This window comes from Danio aesculapii, chromosome 14 (genome assembly GCF_903798145.1).
Source record: "Danio aesculapii chromosome 14, fDanAes4.1, whole genome shotgun sequence".
NCBI classification, from domain to species: Eukaryota; Metazoa; Chordata; class Actinopteri; order Cypriniformes; family Danionidae; genus Danio; species Danio aesculapii.
This window is the reverse complement of record NC_079448.1, coordinates 26,278,623-26,305,480: the sequence shown is the minus strand read 5'-3', so window position 1 is coordinate 26,305,480 and position 26,858 is coordinate 26,278,623. Positions and strand designations below refer to the sequence as shown.

At 36.8% G+C, this 26,858-nt stretch overlaps 2 protein-coding genes across 8 annotated transcripts in view; one reads left to right on the top strand and one right to left on the bottom strand.

The window, feature by feature from the left end:
* fam13b (family with sequence similarity 13 member B) overlaps window positions 1-4,227 on the top strand; it is a 73,014-nt gene extending 68,787 nt beyond the window's left edge. For all 3 annotated transcript variants that reach the window (XM_056472300.1, XM_056472299.1, XM_056472301.1), the window contains one exon: window positions 1,834-4,227. In XM_056472300.1, the coding sequence (XP_056328275.1) occupies window positions 1,834-1,957 (124 nt within the window). In that variant the 3' untranslated portion in view covers window positions 1,958-4,227. The remainder of the gene's footprint in view (window positions 1-1,833) is intronic.
* Window positions 4,228-6,956: 2,729 nt separating this feature from the next.
* klhl3 (kelch-like family member 3) lies at window positions 6,957-26,752 on the bottom strand. Of its 5 annotated transcripts, none has more exons than XM_056471954.1 (15): window positions 26,463-26,752; window positions 25,798-25,920; window positions 24,633-24,739; window positions 23,068-23,189; window positions 20,432-20,594; window positions 20,190-20,302; window positions 19,667-19,783; window positions 19,424-19,573; window positions 16,601-16,718; window positions 16,324-16,521; window positions 13,804-13,905; window positions 13,437-13,565; window positions 13,192-13,332; window positions 10,721-10,864; window positions 6,957-10,642 (listed from the first exon to the last, which is right to left on the bottom strand). In XM_056471954.1, exons 1-15 carry the CDS (start codon window positions 26,474-26,476, stop codon window positions 10,614-10,616), a joined length of 1,770 nt encoding a protein of 589 aa, XP_056327929.1. In that variant the 5' UTR covers window positions 26,477-26,752; the 3' UTR covers window positions 6,957-10,613. The 5 variants fall into 5 exon arrangements, with proteins under 5 accessions (XP_056327929.1, XP_056327930.1, XP_056327927.1 ...); XM_056471955.1 differs by having other exon boundaries at window positions 20,190-20,299; XM_056471952.1 differs by lacking the exon at window positions 6,957-10,642 and having other exon boundaries at window positions 10,652-10,864.
* Between the last annotated feature and the right edge of the window lie 106 nt (window positions 26,753-26,858).

Here is a 26,858-nt window from a genome sequence, read left to right as displayed (position 1 = left end):
TTCAGTAAGCGCTCTCGCTCAGCACAGTGGAGATTTATTCAGTTATATTGTTTTAGTGGTTTGATATGCAGTGACACGGAGTCAAATATTTTGCTGAATAGTTCCGCGACTTTTGACGCTCATAAACAATCATGAAGTCCTCGTGCTGCAGGAGTTAGGAGGTTTGCTGAAGGTGTGCAGCTTTCATCCAGTGAGGGGTTTGCGTCTTTAATAAACTACAACAGTTTGCGTTCATTGAACAGTAAGAATGATCCATATGAAACCTTAAAAGTCACGTCTTGCTTTCAGTTTCGTGTGAGTAGGCCCTAATAGCAATAAATCCACTGCCTTTGTAAACATGCACCCTTATATTTACAGTTTTTATAGACCGTTTTGAGAGATGTAAACAAAAACAATGGTCCCGACGTATTTCCTGTTTTACATTTTTAATTTCTGTAGCTTATCAGAATCCAAAAAGAGCCACATATTGAGAAATAATGTTATGATCACTGTTTTAACATTACATTATGATTGAATCGCCTCTTGTTACAGTTATTAAATAGTTACAAGCAGGAAACGTTCATGGGCCAATGACATGACCACATTAAAATGGTCTATATCAGAAAACCGTACTTGAAGATTTGTATGATTCCAGTTGAACCACTGAAGTCACATGGAGTATTTTAACGATGCTTTTGATTCCTTTCTTTGAGCATCTTTGAGAGTCTCTGGACTTTTGCTGCAGAGAGCTCTTGGATTGCATCTAAAATATCTTCATTTGTGTTTCAAAGATGAACGAGTGTCTCAGGGGTTTGAAACCACTTTAGGCTGAGTAATTAATAACAGTAAATAGTCAATTAACAAACTATTTTTCATGGAAGCAGCTGTTGCCTAATGGTTAGAGAGTTAACGCTCGTACACACCGGGAAGCTTTTCGTTTGTGTTTATCGTCAGCGTTTTTCAAGATGTTTTTCTGCATTCAAGCCAAAACGATTTCTCTGGCGTCGAGCAGAAGAGTATGCAAAATCACTCCTTGTTGTTAAATGGCGCACAGGGTGGCACTAAGCTTCTGACACACGCTTGTAACACAGAAGAAGAAATAAGAGAAGAGAGAAAGTTGACACGCTTGTTGTTAAAGTTAATGGCAATTCAAACAAGCATGGATGGTTTAAGTAGCAGCTCCAGCTCTAGCAATAAAGAAATGATTGATGTTCATCAGTGCAATAAGCATTTCCACGTTCATATCGCCTCTGAGCATCTTCTTTAATGTGCGCTCGCATTGGCAGTTTTGCACTTGAGCGCCTCCAAGTGCTGTTTACTGTAACTTCAGCAGCTCCGGGCACGTGAACAAAAGTGCCAATCTGATTGGCGGAGACGGTTTTGACACGGCGCTTTAAAACAAAAAACGAGCATGAGGTGTTTCTTTAAAAATGACTCTTTTACGCCTGGTGTTTTGCACGTTGGTAGTTCACAATCACGTTGGCCTTTTTTTATTCACAAGGCTTTGAACATTGACTGAAAATGCGAGCAATCCTGGTGTAAACAGGCCTTAAGTCTTGTGATTGGAGGGCGCAGGTTTCAGTCCCAGCATCAGCAGAGATTGTAGATGGTGGGATAAATGCAGAGCACAAACCTTAAGTATTGGTCTGCACACTTGGCCACATATCACAACTTTCTTTCACTTCCTTTTTCCTTCTTTTTCTTAAACATGAATTTTTTAGCCTGATTAACCAAAACTTACTACCATTCAGTAACAGGACCAACGGGATCTCCATATACACGAGTATTTTATGTTGGATAAAGCATCATATTCCGCATCATTCTTAATTAAATATGTGTTTTTCCCCCCAACAGGAATGTTCAGAAAGAAGACCGCTTGCCTATGATGGACGAATACAAGGAGTACAAGCGCATCAAAGCCAAACTCCGGCTTCTGGAGGTCCTCATCAGCAAGCAGGATTCATCCAAGTCCATCTAAAAAAGTCCCCAGTTCCAGGAGTCAATCAGATCAGGCATCTCTAACGCCCGAGAAATGTTATCATCTCGAAAGTGGTCCATCAATTTCCACTGCCGTCCTTCATCGCTCAGCCACTGAAGAAAATGAAACCCCAGTCATCTAAAAGAAAAACATTATAAAGTTCTTCTCCTTATTCAAGTTTGATATTCAGACTTTTGTTTTTGTTTCCTCATCGCGTGAGCTTTCTCATACTGAGATTCCACCAAGGGCGATGTGCTGGGATCAGTGGACATCAAACTCTTCCTCAGACCACACGTATGGTCAACATATTTCAAACACCCCTGTCATACTCCTCCTCTCCCCGATTAATGAGGGGGCTTTGTGTTCTCTGAGGGTGTGATTTGGGTTTTGTGTATGTATACTTGTACAGATCTATACTCTACTGTATGTAAGCATTAATATTTCAGTGTTTTTCTTGATGAAGACTGATCAGCACAGTGAATTCTCAAATAAGATTTCACCCTTCCACTTTTTGCTTACAAATCAGAGGACTCTTGCATCAAGGCGGTGCTTTTTTAATCCCGTGGATCACCTGATCAGACTGATGAAAGCAACTCCAGCCGGACTGTCACAAACACTTCCTGATTCATATGTAAATATCACGTAGTTGTAAGTCGACTATTACTGTGTTCGATCTATTATGTACGTTTTACTAACAAACGATGTCATGAAAAGAGAATATATATATATATATATATATATATATATATATATATATATATGCCAAACTGACATGTAGGTTTGTCAATGTTAGATCACAGCAGTAGATAATTTCTGACTCTATTAGTAGTACGAATAGATGGAATTTGTTTGTTTTTTTGTAACAATACCAGTTTTTCCACACCTCCAGACTCTATGAAAGCATCCAGTCATGACCAGTAATGCTGTAATCATCTTCAAACACGATGACTTAAAGGAATAGTTCGCCCAAAAGAAGATTCTTTTGCAAACTCGTGTCATTTCAATCCTCTTGAGACCTTAGTTCGTCTTCGAAACACAAATGAAGATATTTTAGATGAAATCCTGGAGCTCTCTTAAGCTCCATTGACGAGGGTCCAGAGATGTTCAAAGTCTAGAAAAGGAACCCAAAACAATCCTGTGACTTCAGTGGTTCAACTGTAATCGTATGAAACTCCAAGAACACTTTCGTGCACTAAAAAGACCCCAGTAAAAATGACTTGGTCTCCACCATCAGGGTGTGTGTATGCATTTGGAGCTTAGTATGATTACAGTGTTATGGGTTTTCTTCTCAGCTTTGGAAATATCTTAATTTATGTTCCAGAAATATGAGCTCTTGGGGGATTGGAACAATGTGAGAGTGAGTAATTAATAACAGAATCCAAATTTAGCGTGAACTAACCCTTTAAGACTCTGTAGATAACTATTTATGAAGTTGCAGTGTCGTTGTGTCTCTCGACGTGTGATGTACATGCTGTCATTATCATGTGTCGTGTTTTTAGGCATAGGATGTGGTTTGTTGTTTGTGTGGCGACAGGTCAGAGGTCATCCTGGCACTGCGGGCACCACTCTTGAGCATATCATCTGATCTGTCATGGTCATTTTCAGCTGCCAGCTCATATCATTGCAGTATCCGCTTCAACAGGCCACCCAAAGATGCTGTAGGCATTGAGCTGAACTGATAGAGAACCAAACAACTGCATAACGTCTTATCCAAGAGATAAGGAAGGAGTGATACTGGATGGGGTCGCTGGGATGGAGGGTGTTGGGAGTTTTTGGGAGTCGGCGGAGGTCAGATGGATGTTCTGTGTGCTTGTCGAATGGATGCGTGTCCGTGGCAGATGAAGGAGGTGATGGTGATTATTTGCACAGCATTCTGGGAATGCAGTCCGTTTCGTTTGTCTTTCTCGTTAATTAAAGCACTACTTGCAGATGAAGCTGCAAGAGCATGTTGTTATTTGATGCGTTCTGGCCCATCTTTCACAGTGTGTTGTTGTCTTTTTTTATGACCATTATTTTGTACTCTCATTTCGTTTGTCGTCTCTCTTCCTGCGATTCATCTTAACAGAGGGGTTTCTCTGTATTCGTGAAGCACTTGCTTTGTCCTGTTTTGTATAAGCTTGTCAGTGGTAGGTTTGCATGGCAGAAATTTGTATTTCTATTTTTGTGCCATGAAAATGAAGCAATAAATTAGCATCGAGGCCTGTATCAGTGGAATGAGAGGCCTCCTGTATCTACTATGTGCATTTTCAATAAAAAGCTTGTGAGTATTATTTCCTGCTTCATGTTTTTGTGCATGTAGCTTTTGTGAATATTAGATACCTGACATAAAACACACAAAGACCAAAACAAACACGTCACAGAAATCACATTTGCCATTTTTAAAGTGTTGCGGTTGCATTTGTACGTTTTTATAGTAATCTATAAAAGAAATGTAGAAAATAAAAGATTTTATTTAGAAAAAAAAGACACAAATTCAGCTAAAGCTCCTTTGTTTGATGATTTCTGTCTGAGCTGGGCTTCATTATAGACTTTTTGCACGCTAAATTTAACTTGCATTTCAGGACTTTCAAATTTGATGATACAGAAGTGACAATCAAAAGATTTGTGTGACGAGCTGTTGTGAAATTTGTGCATTCATACTGAAACTACTGAACTTTAACCACAGAAACTTTGCTGAACATTAGTCAGTGTGACCTTGGACCACAAAACCGGTCAATTGGAATCTGAATAAATAAGCTTTCCACTGATGTATAGCAAATGTAATTCTGACATAGAAATGTACGAGAATCTGAGGGTTAAAAAAATCTGAATATTGAGAAAATCTTATTTCAAATTGTTCAAATTAAGTTCTTAGAAATGCATAATAATAATCAAATTAAGTTCTGATACAGCTACAAAATTTTTATCATGGAACATGATTTTATTTATTGTTCTAATCCTCATTCATTCGTTTTCTTTTCAGCTTAGTCCCTTTATTAATCTGGGGTCGCCACAGTGGAATGAACCGCCAACTTATCCAGCACATGTTTTACGCAGCAGATGCCCTTCCAGGTGCAACCCATCTCCGTGAAACACATACACTACGGACAATTTAGCTTACCCAATTCACCTGTACCGCTTGTCTTTGGACTGTGGAGGAAAACCGGAGCACCCGGAGGAAACTCACACGAATGCAGGGAGAACATGAAAACTCCACACAGAAATGACAACTGACCCAGCCGAGGCTCGAACCAGCGACCTTCTTGCTGTGAGGCGACAGCACTACCTACTGCGCCACTGCGTCATCTATTCTAATCCTTTATGGCATAAAACACTGGTGTCAAACTCAGTTCCTGGAGGGCCACAGCTCTACACCGTTTAGCTTTAACCCTAATTAAGCACACCTGATCAAATGAATTGAATCATTCAGGCTTGTTTAAAACCTACAGGTGAAGCTGTGGCCACACTGCACTTTTCTCCCCATAGACTTCCATTCATATGCAGACGAATGCATCAGACCCTAAAAGCAAGCTTGTGAGACAAATTTTGCAGCTGCGTTGGAAAGTTCAAGCTTGGTGAACTCTGACCTGCGAAATCACATCACGTGATTGTGTGAGACCAATCGAAAACAGGACCTCTCTGTACAGAAATTTAAAACATGGACCAATCGCTCGCTTTTTTTTTTTATATCTAATTATAATAAATGTTTAATCCCGCCCCTTTTCGAAGCGCTGTACAACAGAAGCCATTAGCACACTCGAACTACTGTGACTGTTACATAAGTGAGTTCAAGGCAGGGTTGGAACTAAACTGTGCAGATCTGCGGCCCCCCAGGAACTGGATTTGACACCTGTGGCATAAAAGTTAAAATATTTTTGATTATTTTGACTCATACAATGTAATGTTGTCAATTCCTACAAATGTATCCCTGGTTTTGTGCACAAATAGTAATGGAAATCACAGAGCTGACAGTGGCACAACCAAAATGTTTCCACAGTCCTGGCATCATCAGCCTTTGTTGGTTGCGATTACACACCCTCTATCGGCAAAATGCCTTTAATAACAATCTTTCCTTTAAATTTTAAGTTTGTCAATTTTGTTTATGCAAATTAGGCTGCATTAGGCTTACTCGTCACAAAAATGTAAAATAAGGATTTGCAGAATATAACGATGCTGGCAAAACGGTTGTCGAGAGCACACATTTAGCATCTACTGGAACAAAGTCAGTGATTTGTCTTTATATTTTACCGTATTAGAAATATTCTTGCTACAAAAATACATTAATTCGCTTCATAGGACGTGTGTTACCCGCCTAGAAGCATATGGGTTAATTTTACAAATGATTTAGATGCTTTTAAAAACTTAAAAAGGGCTGCTGCCAGGGTGCTAATTATTACGATCAGGGCGGTCAACTTTTTCAGTAGTAGTTTGGTAATACATGCTTCAGTGAATCAAATCTATGAATGTATTTAAATTGCATCTCATTTATTAATAAAATGTATACGTTTTTAGTTTTTTGACAGATATTTAGTGACTAATTTAGAGGTAACTATAGTCCCCCCGACAACCCCCCTCCCCCCTTACATCTTGTTTTCGTGTCTCTGTTTTCGTGTCATACTCTGACTGCTACCAACACCTTTACACAGCATGGAAGAGCCAGGAAAATATTTAAGGTCGGATACACCGAAGATGGATCGAGGTAATTATGTGGTAATTTAAATTTTGGGGTGAAATATTGCTTTAAGGTGAGCACTTTTGGACATCTGTAATGGGGGAAATAAATGTATCTATGATTTGAACATATTCAGAAATAGTAGTTACATAAGGTTAGAGGGTTGGAGTCTGGATTTAATCTTTTAATTTGACGCGAATTCATACGTTTGATGCCAACGAACATTTACCATCACGTGGTCCAACTCCAAAACAACTTTATCCTCTCATCTCGGCGATACACGACTAACTGCTGCCCTCCAGTGGCAGTTCATAGACTAGCAGTCACAACACATACATAACCACCAAATCCTCTTAACAAAGCTTAATTTATTAATACATTTGTTTAGAAACATTAATACCTTATTCACAAACCACATTCGTGCATAATCCATCGGTGATGCACTACACTGGAATGTCATTGATTTAGTGTTGTGGATCATGATGTTTTTAAGACCAAAAATAAACCGGCAGCAGTTTTAGCAGGCAGAGCAAAAAATAAACTGAGCAACAAAAACGTTTTACTGCATAGAATGACTTTCATATCAAATTAACAAAGAGGGTCGGCGTGTGTGAATCTGCGATATGTCAGCACGGAATGTAGGCAAGGTTTTAGCAATTCTTAATCATTAGGAAACAAATTTGTCCTCAGTTTTCACTTCACAATGACCAGTACTGTGAACTACAGTGAATCTCTAGTGATGAGGAAATGATAAGGAATAGACCATGGTAATATTTTTAAATAAAATGATATCCAGTTCTACTAAGTCATAAATCTAAAATACCCAGTGAGCCAAAAGAGGGTAAAGGGTGCACTCCCAAACATATCCGCCATCTTGGTATTTACCAACAACTGAAAAAGTACCAGCTCTACTGGAAGAAAAATAACAGTGCAATTTCACCCAAAAGACACCAAGCTGGTGTTTTTGTCAAGCTATTTTAACATTTATTCTTTAAAACACACTAGCAGTTATTTTTAAAGTAAAAGCATCTCATCCATTTGGTACTAGTGCTTATTCATTAGTGTATAGTGCTTACTTTTTAAGCACTAGTACACTTCTTTAAAATTTACTAGTAATTATGTATTATTTAATAGATACTATTACCAATTAAATAACTGATATATATATAAAAAAAAACTATTATCTTTTTAATAAATAACAATATATACAAAAACTAATATGTAATGATAAGAATGTTTCTTATAAAAGTGTACTAGTACCATATTAATGATAAAAATAATTACTGGTCAGAACTTAATATTTGATCTCTCAGTGACATCAATAAGGTCAATGGTAAAATACAGAATAGTTACTATTAAAATAAGTACTTGTATCTATTTAATGGGTACTATTACCTAACAACTACAACTATCTCATAAGTAATAGTACACTGCCTGATAAAAGTCTTGTCATTGATCCCAGTTGTAAGAGCAACAAATCATAACTTGACTACTAGTTGATCATTTGGAGAAGTTGCAGAAGGTCGATTTTTCAGATGAAACATCAGTTGAACTGCATCACAATCATCACAAATACTGCAGAAGACCTATTGGAACCTGCATGGACCAAAGATTCTCATAGAATTCAGTCAAGTTTGGTAAAGGAAAAATCATGGTTACATTCAGTATGGGGGCGTGTAAGAGATCTGCAGTGTGGATGGCAACATTTGTGCTGCCTATTACATTGCAAACCACAGAAGAGGGCAAATTCTTCAGCAGGAGAGCGCTCCTCATACTTCAGCCTCCACATCAAAGCTCCTGAAAGCAAAGAAGGTCAGGGTGCTTCAAGATTGGCCAGCCCAGTCACCAGTCATGAACATTATTGAGCATGTCTGGAATAAGAAGGAGGCATTGAAGATGAATCCAAAGATTCTTGATGAACTCTGGGAGTCCTGCAAGAATGCTTCTTTGTGATTCCAGATGACTTCATTTATAATTTATTTGAGTTATTGCAGAGATGTATAGATGCAGTCCTCCAAGCTCATGGGAGTCATACACAATATTAATTCTTTTTCCACTCCACCATGACTTTACATTCTATTCTATACTGTACTTTATTTCTTTTAAATAACAAGACTTTTATTTAAGCAAAGTCAGACCTTACTGTCCTAATTAAATCATTGAAAATTAAGGCATGATCATATTGTTAAAATAAGAGGCCTTTACCTTTCATGTAAGCCACTTCTGATACCAGATGATCAACTAGAAGTCAAGTTATTAGTTGTTGCTGCGATCAACGACAAGACTTTTGTCAGGCAGTGTGATTGAGTATTAGTGTCTACTAACTAAAAGTATCAAGGTATCTAACTAATGAGCACTAGTATCTAAAAATGTTTATTAGTGAGGCAAAAACAGATACTAGTGTGGTTTATAGATTACATGTTAAAATGGCTTGCCATACCGCTATTTCAGTGACTGCCTCTATAGAGCTTTATGATAAAAGAAAGATTCTGTGTGTCCAACATGGACAATTGCACACCAAACTGCATCATGAAAAGTGCTTATGTACAAATGACTACTAATATAAATCTGATTATGAGTTACATTTGGCACATTAAAATCACATTTACTGACGTTCAGCAAGTTTTCAGGGGTGAAATCCTGTCATCTTACAACACACGCCATCAGGTGTCCCACCAAAAAATAAAATATCCCCCCCCCAAGCAAATTTTGCAACAAATTTGCCACACTGACCGATAGATAGCTGCTTGGTTTGACTTTTGTGTGAGCTGTGCTTTATAGTACACTGCCAAACTATAGATTTTTGCTTAACATATTTTTCCAGCAATTTCACAAAGTGACCACAATTTTACCCTGTGAGACTTATATGCTGTTTCTATTTAGGAGTTAAATATATTTAACACTTCATGGCACGAAAGCGGCTGGTAGAGAGAGGGAAAAAACTAACGGACTCGTTCCAATAATACTTATCATACAAAATAAACGAAGTAACCCTGTAACCAAAACAATCAGCAGATATGATTCCATACAAACTTACAAATTCATCTTACATTAAAAAAGAATAACAATTGGAATATCGCATAAATAACTAGCGAATAAAGCATCCTTCCCATGTGCTCAACAAAAAAAAAAGGTCACTTCCTGGGAAACTGATGCAAATAATCAGTAATAAAAAAGGAATTTGCTGCAACCGGCGAAACCACTGTAGCTCTATTGTCATACATGGTAAAAGAGTTTTGCGGATGACACACAATAACAAACCCTGTCATGTTATCCTGCAGTCGGCCTTTAACCAAATTATTTTGTTGACAGACTTTGGCTTAGGCATTTTAGAAGGACTAAAACAACATTTGAGCTGGTGTGCGTTGCGATTGGTCAGTCCAGTTATCCAATCACATGATCTGTGGAGTTTGTTGATGCGCGACGATGAATTTATTCAAACAAATGTTGTTCCATCGTAGTTTAAATTCAGGGTTTTTTTTATAAAATACTATACACCTCTTTTTTTTAAGATTTTATGCGTATCTTCGGGTTTAAAGGCTGTGATATGCATTAGTGTTATACTGTAGAAGCAGTTATGATGTTTTAGAGTAGACTGTTATCACGATTGTTCAAAGTAATGTCAGTAGTAAAGCAAGCAGAGAGGTCTTGGTTGGCACAGTCTTCATCTGCACCGAGATTACCACCCAGATTCCAACGCCAACAGAGCACATAGTCGTCCCGCGTACATACTGTCCTGGCAGATTTAATCCAGTTAGGCCTGTGTAAACGAGGTTTCGTTTTAATAATCACCTTATGTGGCCTCTCTGTTAATAACAGAGCTAAATGGCACTTTCTGGAGGCTGGGAGAGGTGTGTGTGTGTGTGTTTGTGAGGCAGTCAGGCTTTGAGATGAAAAGTTTCCAGCACCTGTGAGCGTTAGGATTCAGGCTTAAATCAGCGTCTGTCTGTCACAGCTCAGCCCTCGACAGGTGTGAAGAAGAGACCTGCTGCCCAGGACTTTTAGTCATAATGGCTTGTCAATAACTGAAACCCCTGAAACAGACAAGAGCGCAGTTTAATTCAAGTTTTAGTTGATCGGTGGAACGTAGAGGTTGTGAGAGGGAAACAGACCTGCGTAACTGCGGCCGTTGCTCATGTTTGTGGGGATGAGACTCCATTTATCAGCAGCAGGGTCGTAGTATTCAACAGAGGACAGGTTACACGACCCATCGTCCCCTCCGATCACATACAGTAAACCGTTTATGGCACACACTCCTAGAGACAAACACAGTTAACTCCCTTTACAATGGATCACCCTGACTTTTATAACAGGAACTCCTGTAAATGTCTATTTATATATGTGTGCTTTAGCCCTTACAATGGAACTGGGTCATTATGGACTGGTATAGATTTAAAAAAGAAAACTGTAGTTCTACCATAACTTTGAGAATGTGTAAATAAATACATCATTTCATTTGTGAAGAATTGCATAATATACACTCACTGGCCACTTTATTAGGTACACCAGTCCAACTGCTCGTTAACGCAAATTTCTAATCAGCCATGGCATCATCACATGGCAGCAACTCAATGCATTTAGGCATGTAGACATGGTCAAGACGATCTGCTGCAGTTCAAACTGAGCATCAGAATGGGGAAGAAAGGTGATTTAAGTGACTTTGAATGAGGCATGGTTGTTGGTGTCAGACAGGCTGATGTGAGTATTTCAGAAATTGCTGATTTACTGGGATTTTCACACACAAACATCTCTAGTGTTTACAGAGAATGGTACAAGAAAGAGAAAATATCCGGTGAGCAGCAGTTTTGTGAGCGCAAATGCCTTGATGCCAGAGGTCAGAGGAGAATGGCCAGACTGGTTCGAGCTGATAGAAAGGCAAGAGTAACTCAAATAATCACTTGTTACAACCGAGGTGTGCAGAAGAGCGTCTCTGAACGCACAACACATCAAACCTTGAGGTGGATGGGGTACAGCAGCAAAAGACAGATTGGACAACAGAAGATTGGAAAAATGTTGCCTGGTCAGATGAGTCTAGATTTCTGCTGTGGCATACAAATGGTAGAGTCAGAATTTGGCATCAACAGCGAGAAAGCATGGATCCATCCTGCCTTGTATCAACGGTTCAGGCTGGTGGTGGTGGTGTAATGGTGTGGAGGATATTTCCTTGGCAAACTTTGGGCCCATTAGTACCAATTGAGCATCGTGTCAGCGTCACGGCCTACCTGATTATTGTTGCTGACCATGTCCATCCCTTTATGACCACAGTGTACTGATCTTCTGATGGCTACTTCCAGCAGGATAATTCTCCATGTCAAAGCGCAAATCATCTCAGACTGGTTTCGTGAACATAACAATGAGTTCACTGTACTTAAATGGCCTCCACAGTCACCAGCACTTAATCCAATAGAGCACCTTTGGGATGTGGTGTATTTGCGTCATGGATGTGCAGTTGACAAATCTGCAGCAACTGCATGATGCTTTCATGTCAATATGGACAAAATCTCTGAGGAATATTTCCAGTACCTTGTTGAATCTCTGCCATGAAGGATTAAGGTAGTTCTGATAGTAAAATGGGGTCCAACACGGTATAAGGTGTACCTAATAAAATGTAACCATTAATTTGACCAAAACGATGTAGAGCAATTTTCTCAAAATGCCAATACAATTCCAATACAATATTGATGAATTACTTTCGATGTGTAGTAATGAGATTGTAGCCACTGAGACTGGAAAGGTATTTGAAAGATGTCGTAAGCTAGCTTTCCATGTTGTCAAAATTGATCCATTGCACATTGTCATTACGTTAAACTAGAATATCTATTTTTCCATTATACAGTTGAAGGTCAAATTATTAGCCCCCCTTTAAATGTTTGTTTTTCAAATATTCCCAAGTGATGTTTAAACAAAACAAGGTCATTTTACCAAAAAGATCACACAAAAAATAGACCATATGGCTTCCGTGGTTCAATCGGAATATTATAAAGCTACAGGAATTCTTTTGTGTGCACATAAAACACAAATAATGACTTTATCCAATAGTTTCTTCTCCTCGGTGTCAGTATAGAGTGCATGCTGCTGAGAGGAATCTCATAGCTTGATAATATTCGGATTATAATTGGATATTAAACTAAACAAGCCGGGACCATTGCTGTCTAGATGATAAGAGAACTTTTAGATTTCAATGTAAAATATCTTCATTTGTTTTCTTAAGATGAAAAAGGTCTCAGGGCTTTGGAATGGCATGAGGTAATGAATAATTAATAACATAATTTTCATGTTTTGGGTGAACTAACCCTTTACGAATAATTTTTGGATAGTTTTTAATTTTTCACTGTTGCCCAATGACTTAAATATCCTAGTTAAGCCTTAAAATTGAACTTTAAACTATGAATACGTAATATAAAAATAACTAGTAAAATATTACATACTATCATAATGGCAAAGACAAATTAAATCAGTTATTAGAAATATTATGTGTTAAAAAGTTTTTAAAATACTTATTGAAAACTAATTATAAATTCACAGGAGGGCTAATCATTTTACCTTCAACTATATGTCCTCCTACTTTCCTGTTATGACTCACCTGCATTTCTTCGACACATGTTCATGTCACACACCTGTCTCCAGGTGTTTGTTGTGGGATCATAGACCTCTACACTCTTCCTCACCAGAGGCCCATCATGCCCACCTGCAGCATACAGCTGTCCATTGAGCACACCAACACCTGCACAGAGAAACAACATCAAATCATAATCGACTGTAAAAAGCACAAGCAAGCTTTATGGACAATAAAAGTATGTGCAAAATAATAATAATAGTAATACTAACCAGCTCCACTGCGTCTAGTGCTCATGTCTGACACATAGCACCACTTATTACTGACTGGGTTAAACTCTTCTACAGTACTCAAACACTGCCTAGATGCTCCATCATATCCTCCAACAGCATACAGCTTTCCTGTAGAAGAATCGGACGTGTTATGTGACGTCAATATGCAAACAAGTGTGGGCAATGAACAGCTGCACAGTTAAAACATGGAATAACAACAGCCGTAAGGTAAAATGTTGTGAAATCATCACTACTGCAAAATCATGTCATTCTAAACTTTTTACTGTTGCATAAGTCATTTCATTAACAAGTGTGTACTTAACATATTAATAGAGATTTACTTTACATAAGAACTCAAAATGCTCACCGTCAACTACGCCCACCCCGACACTGCTACGCCTGGTGTTCATGGGAGTCACAAACATCCACTCATTAGCCTTGGGATTGTACGCCTCCACTGATGACAGCCCTGCACAGACATGGAGTTATGTTCATAAGCAATTTTAATTTCCCAAATTTTTGAAAACAACATTTTAAACAACTTTTTTAAATCCAGTTTAGGGCCACACGGAATCTGAACACACAGAAATCTGCATGTGATGTTCATATACGATGTACATATAAGCAGATGTTTATTTATGTACAAAAAAAGCTAGGATTTTCCATCTTCTAGTTGATATATTATATGGGAGACTTGCTTTGTTTACCAAACAAGTGGATCTAATTAGATTTAATTTGTAAACTTTAACCCTTATGTACTGTTGGGGATGTTTTCATCCACTCTGGGGTGATTTTGAGTCTTAATTTGGCCATAATTTTGTGTTTAAGCTAGCAGAATGATTTTATTGACAAATCTTATTTTGTCATATATTTTGCTAAATTATTTTCTTTAAAAAAAATAAAATGAAAATAAAAAACTCAACAATACAATCTGGACAAATTTAATACCCTTTTGTTATGTTAGGTAATGTTTTTAAGTTATAATTTTTACTGTTGATCATAAGTTGGCACCATTAACCGCTTTAGAAAGGTCCGTGCAAAAAAGCTTTCTGGTTTTTATATGGAGTATAACAGCAAATTAAAGTCTGTGTATGTGTGTCTGTGAGTGTGTAAGAGTTTGTGAATGACCTTTGCACACCTTGATGTGTCTGAGAAAATCTAAATATGCATCTCAGCTCTCAGAACTACATTGAGTAAATAAAAACAAAGACTGTGTATTTATGCACCATCAAATGTGGTAATAATGGAAATCAATTGGGCAAAAACAGCCACCAACACTAAATAGGGAGAAAAATTAAAATCTAACAATGCATCAAAGGAAATGTTGTTACTAATCATTCACATGTCCAAGACTGTGATAAAAGGTTAAAAAAATCCAGTCTACAATTACTTTTTTTATTGAAAATACATGATGTTTTGTGTTTTTTTTACCATCAAATCAGTGATATCATTTGTGAACTTGACAATTAAAATTAAAATTCTGTCATTTTTTAAACAATTTAGTAGTTTTGAACAGGACTGAGGTTGATTAACAGATGCAAAGAATTTAAAAAATATATTTATCTGACACAGTTTTACAGGTGTTTTCATCGCTAACATAACAAAAGTAAATTTGAACAGTGCACAAGGGTTAAATAAAAGTTTTAAACACAGGAAAACTCAAAGCCTTTATCAGTTTGATGGTGTTTGTGCTACAAAAAAATGATTAAATGATGTGCTGGGTTACTCGTAACACTGATTACATATGTCCTGAGAAGACGGCCAATCTGTATGATCTGTAAACCCTCTAAAATTGAGATTTGTAAACACTCGCATCCAAATAAAACTTGTTATTCACCATAATTATTTTTAAATCTTTTATATGTGACCCTAGACCACAAAACCATTCTTGTGTTGTGGCAATAGTCAAGAATACATTGTATAGATCAAAATGATTTAATTTTTCTTTTAAGACAAAAATCATTAGTATATAAAGATAATGTTCGATGAAAATGTAAATTTCCTCCTGTATATACATCAAAACTCAATAGTACATTTTGGATTAGTAATGTGCATTCCTAAGCACTTCATATAGACAAATTTAAAGAGGATTTCCTCAGTATGGACTCTTTTCACAAGACTGGTATGACACATTTAACGGTCATCATAAATCCCTGGTTTTTTAATATCTAGATTTTTTATATGTATTTACCTACGTATTATATCATTTTAATGTATTATAATGCACTTGAAATGCAGTGTGTATGGACAGGACAGTCAATTTGACGTTGTTCTCTCTTTTGTCTCACACTATATCAGTCTCACACTATTTTTGTCCTTTTCCTGAAAATCTTGATAACACCATCATCAAGTTTTTCTTCATTATTTAAATAGGATAGGACTGTAAAAAAAAATTTAAACTACGCTCTAGGTTTACCTAACTATGATGACTTCCTCTACTGGGAGGCCCAGAAATGTGAAAAGGGTCCATTTTGATTTGTTTTGAATCTCACATTTTCACTATTTGTATCTCTGCCAAATTTCATCATATCCTAACAAATCAATGCAAACCTTTATTCACCTTTCAGACGATGTATAAAACTCAAGTAAAAAAATACATTTAAACCTGGTTTTGTGGTTTAGGGTCACATATATCATTTCATGGCATATTTAAATCCCACTTTAATGCTCCTCAATGAGCGGTGGTCCTTCAGGAAAAATCTCAGGACAAGGTTTTTACACTGACGGCTGCTATTGTAAAACAACTGACAACTCTGTTTGTTTGTCAGAGATAGCAACAGTAAATAAGGAAAGGTAGGGCTCACCAATGTTCTATCCAGGATAAAATATTTCTTCTAAAACCAAACCTTAACAACACTGAATTTGTGAACATATCCTGACAGTATACCTGTACTCCCATCAAAGCCCCCAACAGCGTACAGCAGGTCTCCAAGTACAGCTGCTCCTAAAGTGCTGCGGCGCTCTTGCATGCTGGGAATGGAGCTCCACTGATCTTTCAGTCCATCATACACATCAACCGTCCTCACACGCAAAGAGCCGTTAAAACCCCCCACAGCATACACCTTACCGGCCATATACACCACACCTAAATGACGCACACAGAAAGAGGGTCAGAGCAAGAGAAGAAACACCATGTAGACATGAGGAGCAGAACAAAACACAACCTGCTCGACAGCGTCTGGAGGGTAAGTCGGCCACCTGGTACCAGCGGTCCTCTTGAAAGTCATAGCACTCCACACTGCGGATGGCCTTAGGTGCTTGACCCCCTACCACCATCATTACCTGCAAGATTCATAACAAACATCCAGCCATCTTCTCATGATCTTTTACAAGTGAAGTGAGAAGAAATTATACAATAAATTATAGTGTCATTCACAATAAACAGCATTAATCCTAAACATCAAGCCTAAACGCATTCAATTCAAAACTGAAACTAGCAGTGTGTGGGGAAACATGCTATACAAATTCTCACACACCTCTCTCTTATTTGGCTTTAACCTTTGCATGTGTTTGTTTGCCTGAAGGTATTTACATTATATACTGTATTGCTTAGAAATACAAGTCACAGCATGATTTAATCAATAATAACCCTAAATGATGACAGGGAAATGTTATTTCTGTACAGCTGAAGTGAAAAAAACTGTAATGCAAACTGTGCTTTTAAAGATAAATTCCAAAGAGCAATAAAAATGAGTAGTGAAAGAAATAAAAGCTACACTGCATTCTAACAGGAATTCTTTAACAAAAAAAATTACAAAAAGATTTACGGAACCTTTCAGACAAAACCTGCATCCAAATTTGAAGCTAATTCCTGCATACCAGACTAATGCATCCAAATTCCAATCCAGCCTTCTGCTTTCAATCACACATTTCAAATCAGCAATGAAATATAAGTTTTTTCTTCATCTCAAACTGCATTAAAAATCATATTCATCCAATGTGCCTCTCATTTAAAGTATTATGAGTGAACCATCATATTAAATATGTGTCAAAGTAAAAGCGGTTTTCAAGCATTGAAACAATTAAAACAAGTAAATTATATCTATAGATCCCTATTTTTGGACCAAAAACTAAAGATTTACAGAAGAAATATATGCAACAATAGTTTATAAACCAAAAAATCCTGTCAGGCATACACTAACTGACAAAAGTCTTGTCATTGATCCCAATTGTAGAGCTACAAATAATAACTTCACTTCTAGTTGATCATTTGGGGAAGTTGCAGAAGGTAGATTTTTCAGATGAATCATCTGTTGTACTGCATCTAAATCATCACAAATACTGCGTAAGACCTACTGGAGCTCGCATGGACTTAAGATTGTCACAGAAATCAGTCAAATTTGGTGAAGGAAAAATCATGGTTTGGGGTTACATTCAATATGGGGGTATGCGAGAGATCTGCAGAGTGGATCAGCCTGAGGTATCAAGTCATTTGAGCTGCCCATTACTTTACAAACTACAGGAGAGGGCAAATTCTTCAGCCTCCACCTCAAAGTTCCTGAAAGCAAAGAAAGTCAAGGTGCTCCAGGGTTGGCCAGCCCAGTCATTAGACATGAACATTATTGATGTCTGTGGTAAGATGGAGGCATTGAAGATGAATCCAAAAAATCTTGATGAACTCTGGGAGTCCTGCAAGAACACTTTCTTTGCCATTCCAGATGACTTTATTAATAAGTCATTTGAGTCATTGCAGAGATGTATAGATGGAGTTCATTTGCAAACTGCGTGAAGTGAAAGTCTCTCTTTGTGTATTTTTAGTGAACTATTTATTATATCCGCATAGTTGTCGAAATTAATGTCTTGTGAGTGTTTTATAAGAGACGCACACCCACACAGGAGGATCTAGCGAGGCTCAATGGTGTTTCTGCCATAGAATGTAAAATAAACCTGCATATAAGCTTCAGATGCGATCTGGCGGAGCTGTTCACTGTTCCTGCCAGCGATCTCCCAATATATCCAGCTGCAAACTCAACCGCCATCAGATCAACAAGTATCAACAGATTTAGGGTGTTTTACTGTAATTTACATTTGTCTGCATATTTTTGAATAGTAGATATTTAAGAGTAGATATTCAGTCAGTCCCAGTTTAAAGCAAAAGCTGGTCTTTTGCAATCTCCCTGTTGAGCTATGGTTCTCTTTGAATCGGTGTATGTTTTTAAAAAAGATATATAAAACTATATACAGCTGAAGTCAGAATTATTAGCCCTCTGAATTTTTTTTTTTTATATTCCCCAAATGATGTTTAACAGAGCAAGGACATTTTCACAGCATGTCTGATAATATTTTTTCTTCTGGAGAAAGTCTTATTTTTTTATTTTGGCAAGCATAAAAGAAGTTTTTAATTTTTGTAAATCCATTTTAAGGTCAAAATTATTTGAAATTATTTAAAGCAATTTTTTTTCGATAGTCTACAGAACAAACCATCACTATACAAAAACTTGCCTTATTACCCTAACCTGCCTAGTTTACCTAATTAACCTAGTTAAATGTAATTTTAAGCTGTATAGAAGTGTTTTGAAAAATATCTAGTAAAATATTATTATAATATATATATTTGTTAATAAATAAATGTTTAAGCATTTCATACAAACATTTAAGAGAAAATGTGAGACAGGTGGGCCTTCAAAAATTGATCGGCGAAAGATGTGGGCCGCAAAGTGAAAATGGTTGAGAACCCCTGATCTAGAGGCCTTTGCCTTTCATATAAGCCACTTCTGATACCAAATGATCAACTAGAAGTCAAGTTATTAGTTGTTGTTCCTAAAACTTGGATAGGTGACAAAACTTTTGTCAGGGAGTGTACTTAAAACAAGGATAAATTGATGTGCAGCTCTGAATATAGCAATCATCTGTTATTACATATCTTAATACTTAGTCACTCTCCTTTTTAAACCATTAAATGTTACCCTTTTTTCAGCAAGAGATTTTCATCGTTTAAAATAATCAAATCAGTCATTATTAGATTTTTGTGCACAGTATATCCTTACCTTGGGCAGACTGATTGGTGTGCGGGGTCGTGTTCTGTCAGTCTTTATAAGGTGCCGCTGGTCTGCAGGTAAAAGGTGGTACTTCATTGCCTCAATGAGAAAGTCTTTACAAGTATTGTTGTTTTTTATTAAAGGTTCCTCCTCCACAATCTGTACAAATGCACAATCACATACTAAAATAATGCTTGAAGAAACTGCAAACCATGCAATCACAACAAATATGGGGACATCACTTGATCGTACCTGAACCAGGTAATCTCTGGACAGTAGGGGAAGTCGAACATGCTCCATGAGTTTTGGCATGTGCTCTAAACGGGCCTCTTTATCGTGCTTTATCCAGGCGACCATGGCCTCAAAAACCTGGTGGTGGAACAGATATTATGTTTTTCTCTGCATAATGTATGAGTGCAGCCCACAGCCACAGCAGGTCAGGCTGCCACCCTCCTCTGTCTGTGCCACTGCTCAGATGACACTGAAACATCTGACAGCTGCCATCAAGCGTGTGTATGTGAGTGCGTGTGCAGACTGGAGACACAAGTTACTCGTGAGCAGAGAGCAGCTAATGCAGTGTGACTGACAGATGGCTTGTCGTCTCCTTCAGCACTGCACCAGCATGTACATGTAAAAACCAACTGTCAATCGTCTGCTGCATACAAATCATCCAAGAATACATGAAAAAAACTGCGTCTGTGATTGAGAGGCACAATATACAGATGACAAAATATTAAAGAAAACATCTGGATAAAAAAAAGTTGTTATGAGTTACCTTTTCTTCAGTTGACACAGTCAGTTTGTCACTGGAGATCAGACTGCACACCTGCTGTAAGGACAAAGCCATGAACTCCTCACCAACCATGACGTCTGTGAAGTGCTGCTCTGCTTTAAACAAGCAAAACACGATCAAAAAAACTAAACTGTACATCAACATTAAAATATATATCGGTGGGTTGCTTAATCAGATAGCTGTTCCAAACTTCCCATAATGCATGAAGAAAGAGAAGAGCTCACCGGCATATGCGTGGGCCTGGCTGAGAAGTACTGTGCAGGCGTGAAGGTCAGCGAATGCTCGAATGCCCAAGCAGTTGGTGGGATGAAGCTGTGTCTGCAGGAAGTCACAGCAAACCTGTCGAACATCCATCAACTGCAGCAGACTGGCAGCTGGCAGCAACACCTGAACGCAGCAGGAATAAACACACATCACAAATACTATACAATAGAAAAAGACATCACACATACTATACATTGGGTAACCAGTTAGCCTGCAGCCCAGATTAATGATAACTAGGCCCAGACGGAATCCGCACACATAGAAATCCGCAGATTTTTAGCCAATCATTGGTCTATTTATTTACTTGTGTAAATGTGAGTAAATTTATATTTATTCAGTTTTTACATTAATTTCAGTAATATTACTGACTAAAATAAAAATGTTCATTTGATTTATTTACAATATAGTTTATTACGTAATATTTTCTGTCTTTTAGTAGATATATTATATGAGAGACTTGTTTACCAAATAAGTGCTTTAAACATTTTAAGCGAGTTCAAAGCATTTTAGTAGTGCATGATAGTTTGATAAAGATTCATTTTATTATTTATAACACGAAGGGTATGTAGTGTTATTTTACATTTTATTATTTAATTACTGTAGCTGAATACGGTTACTCTCTCCAGAAAACCATAAAGCATGGTTTATTTCACTTTAATATGTGATCTATTGTGTTTATGATTGTAGTTTGTCAATTATACATATATAATAAATTACATAAAAATATTTATTTATATTTAACTCCCCTTCAAAATCTACAAAATCATACCATGCTGTAAAAAATAAAGGATAGCACACAATTCATTCATGCTGTCCCAAAGCAAATTGATTAAGTTAACTTAAGAAATTATAATGAATTGGACATAAAACAAGATATAGCAAAACAAATCTCAAGAATTGTGCTGTTTCAGCTCATTAAAAAAAGTCGTTTGAACAAGCAGCAAAATAATTTTTGAGTAATCAAAAAGTAATGTCATCTGGTGAACTGTGTGTGTGTTTGTGTATATCTATATACACACATACACACACTCAAAAAAAAACTTTTTTTGCTCGCTCAACCTACTTATTTAAAATGAGATGAAACAACACAATTCTTGAGATTTCATTGGAACAAGTTAATTTTTTTATGTTCAATCTACATAAATTTGCTAAGTGTTACGCTACCTTGATCAATTTGTGTTAGGACAACATGAATGAATTGTGTAGAACCCTGCATTTTTACAGTGTATATCGCAGATAAAAAATATTGCAATGTTAAATTTTTCCAATATCTTGCAGCCCTATTATCTAGGTTTAACCAGTTCATCATTTGTGCCAAAACTGTAGTTTAAAGGAACAGTGTTTATTTGAAATTCAAATCTTTAGCGAATTATAAATGTTTTCAGTGTCACTCTTGATTCATTTAACCTCTTAAGGCCCAAGGTGTTTTTTTTTTTTGTTCTTTTTTTTGCATTTTTTATTTCTCTTTGCTATTTGTTCTTAATAGAACCTAATTAAAATAAAAACCTAAGTATCATTTGATACGATGTACTTTTAGAGACTTGTGGTCCGAATTTACATAAATCACTTTTTCATGAATTTAATGCATATTTAACATAGAATAATTTTTGAACTTACTTTGACTATCAGAGAGTAAAAGCAATTTTTTTTTCCATTTTGGACAGTTAAAAACAGTGTTTGGGACATTTCATATGTTGTAAGTATGTAGACACTTAAGCCCTAGGAGGTTAATGCATTTTTAACATAAAGTATACATTTATTTTTTTAAATGAAGCAAAACAAACTTCCCAGAATTTCCCAGACTTTGCATGGTAAGGTCAATATTAATATAGACAGAAATACTAATGGCTATTATTGTAATTACAATACACAAAACATCTCCAGTTATAATTGAAGTAAATGGTTAATAAATAGATTTTTAATTATTAGCAAATCATTACAAATGTGTTACAAACCCAGTGCCAACTGATAAACTGAATGAACTGTGCTAATAATTAGAGGTATCAATTAAAAGAATGCATCTAACCAGCAGCAGCTACTTAACATACAAGTAAAGGCCCCAGGGAAAAACGAGACTAAATTAGATAAAAGCATCTGCTCTTGTCCATCTTGTGTTGTCTGTGTCCACGTTCTTTCTAGTTAAAGAAAGAAAATGGCCAAAAGGGATTTCCAACACAGGGCGTATCACAGCACTGAATGACATAGTAAAAATCCCCATTGACCAACTAAGCCATAAACAGCCACTACCCCCCACAGAAGCATCTGCCCATACTCTCCAGATGAAAACTAGGTCACTTCATGCTATTCTTGAACAAATGGCATGAAGCTTCTAAGATCATCTGTTCTCTTCTTCTTCACAAAATAAGGCCCACACGCAAACAACAGAGAACACAGGAACAATAGAGCTCCAACACAAAGGGCAAAGAGCAAATCGCAGAAAACTTCCTCTGCCGCTCGGCTCATTTCCTTGGCTAATAATGAGAGGAAATGCCCTTCACGAAAGCTCCAGAAGCAAAAAGTGCAATCAGTTTTATACAAACAGCAAGTTACTTTTAATATTTGAAACATTACAATGTATATGTGTGTGTTGTCTTACCTGAACGTTTTCCTCAGACACTTCTATCTCAGCGGAGTAAATATAATCCACCAGCTTCAAGAGCGTCTGTCCGTCAACATCCCTTATTTCGACATGGTTAGCTTTGCTTTCACTCATGTCACCTGAAAACAATAAGCACAACACAGAATTAGGCTCTGTTTACACCTGGTATTAAGTCGCACATTGGTCGATCGGATGGACTGATAATCTTTCTCTTTTATTTTTACTACTTACAGATTTCTTTAAAGGAAAGGTCTGTGAGCAAGTTAAAACATAACTATTCTACAACACAACATTTCGGTAGATTTAAAACTTGTAAAAAAACAAGCAAACATGTTTTCTTGATAGGAATTGAAACAGTTTATTGCATACTCCAAAAAATAAAGATGATTTAATATTCAAAGATGTTTTATTTTGTTTTATTTTCAGATTTTTTTATAGTATATGTATTGATTCTGATACTTTTACCATAAACCAACATATCTACCATTTGGTAGAGGTTGATGTTTAAGAAATTATGGGATGTGTTGAAAAAAATGCATTGAATGTGTTAATTAGCGACATTAGGAGTTAAGAAATGCAACCCAAAAATGTGTTTCTTTGTGGGGCAGTTGAAGGGTTAAAGTGCAATTTAAGGACTTAAACAGGTTAATTAGATTTACTAGGCAAGTTATTGGACAACAGTGGTTTGGTGAAAACATCACAGGAGTGCTAATCAGTTTGCCTCCGACTGTGTGTATAGTTTTTTCAGAAATTTTGTTCTGGAAATGTGAAATTAAATTAGTATACAATTATAATGTAAAAATGAGACAAAGAAATAGATTCTTTGGAGCTTGACATTGACGCTCTGATAACCACAAAGCTGCATCAAACCTGTGTGTCTGTGTTAGAACCAGAACTAGTAACTAAACATTGTGCTTATTTTATTTTTTCGCCTTCAAACCAAATATACGAGTTCAGACAGCAAAGTTTAAATCTCATCTTGTTATCCCACTTCAACACGGTGTCCCATAATGTTTATTAGGCCAGTTGGCAGAGAACAGGTGGCCTTTTTGTGGCTGTTAACCACTCGACCACATGAACATCTCATTACAAAAGCAATCTGGTCAAAAGTGTTTTCAACTACCTCTGGAAGAGGACCAGTATGGCAAGCTCAAAATATTTCAGATCCCTGGTATTGAGCGTTCTCCACTTATGACTGAGACAACAACAACAAAAAACATCTTGATATCATGTAAACAGTTAAAAATGAGACCTAAATGTGAATAACTGTCATAACATTTTTATTACTCATTAAGTAGTTTGCTAACAATTCATTAAATTATAGTTCACCTACAAGTGAAGGTTTTATTATGATTAATTCACTCTCATATTCTTCCAATCCTGTACGAATTTTGGTTTAATATAGCACATAGAGGAAGATAATTAAAAAGAGCCAATCGGGTTTAAAACAAAATGAGACATAAATCCTTAATTTATATTTTTGAAGAAAATCAAAGTACAGTGTAGGACATGTGACTCCCATCACTGTAAGAGAAGCATTAGAACATGTATATAAAGAATACCTGTGAACATGGCGCAGAAGTAAGGGCTGCAGGATGCTAAAACTACTCTGTGTGCTGGTATTTCCACTTCACCCGCCACCAACAAAACATCACAGAGCATCTTCCGACTGTGGTTATAAAGAAATGAAAGAAAACTTAGGGGTTAGATCAAGACTGCTTTTCCCAAAAGCAATAAAAACCTACTTAGATTTTATAAACCATTTGCGGCAGTGGTTTCCTTGATCTTACGATGCTTTTGAGGTAATATAAACAAGAAATATCTTGTGGACAAGCAGCCTACACCAACACAGCTTAGAATAAACTTCAAGTCAAGCCAAATTTATTGCATTGTTCTAAACCTAAAGAATATTTACCAAAAATAAGGCAATATATTCATGACATAGCAGACCTCAGCCATCATATAGTTTACATTTTACAACTATAAAATCAAGCAGCTGAGATATGCTACACACTAGCACATAATGTCCTACATGACTATACTGTATGCATGCAAATATAGTTGACCAAACATATATTTTTTTCCCATTTTGGTGTAAATATATGGCAATGTAAGGGTTTTACATGCATGCACAATGAAAAACATACATTTATGTAAAATGAAAAACTGCTCTTACTAAAATGACATGTGATTGTACAAAAACAATTAAAATTTTAAATAAATTAAAAATGTACTGGAAACAATTTGGTAAAACATTTTGGTTTAAAGGATTGTGGCAAAGCATAATAAAAAATATGGGGTTAAACTGCAATCATAAATAGCTTATTGAATATGTTGTATAGGTGAATTGGATAAACAAAATTAGCCGTAGTGTGTGAATGAGAATGTATGGGTGCCAGATTAATTGGTGGTTCATTCCACTGTGGTGACCCTGATAAATCAGGGACTACACTGAAGGATAGTGAGTGAGTGTTGCGCAATGATTACATTTGGATTTTATGGTATATAAACTATTGATGCACTGAATGTATTGGGCCTTAACGGTTACATTTGATAAGAAAATAAAACTGTTCGCATCGACCAGTTACCTTTTTGTGAGGGATCAATTTGAATATGGTAAAAATTCACTCCAAATCAGCTAACCTGGAAATGTCCCTATCAATGTCTGCCTCTCTGAACACCATGAAAAGCAAAGGGTTGAATAACAGGTTATATCAGTTTACTAACCTTCTCAAGTCATTCATAAGCAGAAAGGCTTTCCTCATGTGTGTGTGACTGAATGTGTGCAGCCCCGGGTCTTTGGCATCGTCCTGCGAATCCAAACTAGGCACAGGACAAGGGACTCCATGTCTAGTGAACGAATCAAAACAGACCTAAGCAACTAATGCTTAATAACACTAATGTTCCACTAATTCAACAACAACAACAAAACGAATCTCTTGATCTAAGGACCACCTAAGGTTTAATAGTTCCCAATGACAACTTCATTGCACAGTTGTTCATCAACAATGTTAGTGTTACGGGATGACAAAAGTCAGTTTTAGACCACATCACTGCATATGGAATCAAGTTACCGAACGAGTATGATAATAATATTTTGAATATCTCGTCAACTATTGACAAGCTAGTCTAGAACAGCAACATTTCACGTTACATAGTCGAATACGAACAGTATATAAACCCTTAAATATTAAGTATCGTTCTAAAATGAATTCCCAGGACTGGATACACAACACTCCGCTAGCAATTTAGCTGCTACAAATTGTACTACAGGATCACACACGGCGTTAGTTAGTTTCATTGTTCAAATAATTAAATCGATTACTTCCTCTTCTGCAGAAAGATTTGTTCCAGGTTATATGCATTTCTCTTTTTAATAATCACACACTTACCCGTCATAGTCCATGTTTGAGCAGTATCGCGCTAGGCAGCTGGCTAAAGTTAGCTTGCTACATCATTTTTCGTGTAGGATGTGTAACTCATTCATTCCTTTTATAGACGTGCGTGGTGGTTTAAAGCTTTGAGTCGAGTGTTGAATGTCTTCATCAGTGTTTCTCGTGCTGAGCCCTGTCTCTCGTGAGATGGCCGCGGTTGTTTATCTGACTGGTTAGCAGCTCATAGCTATCGCTGCCTCACTGACTTTACACCCAAGACCGTCGTAGCGGTCCTCCATCATCGGAGGGTTGCCTGGCAACAGTGATACAATCGCTCTACGATCACCAAGGTCACTCATCATGGCAGTGCCACATCACTGCACTAACATGCTACTATGGCCCTTAGCAGCTACA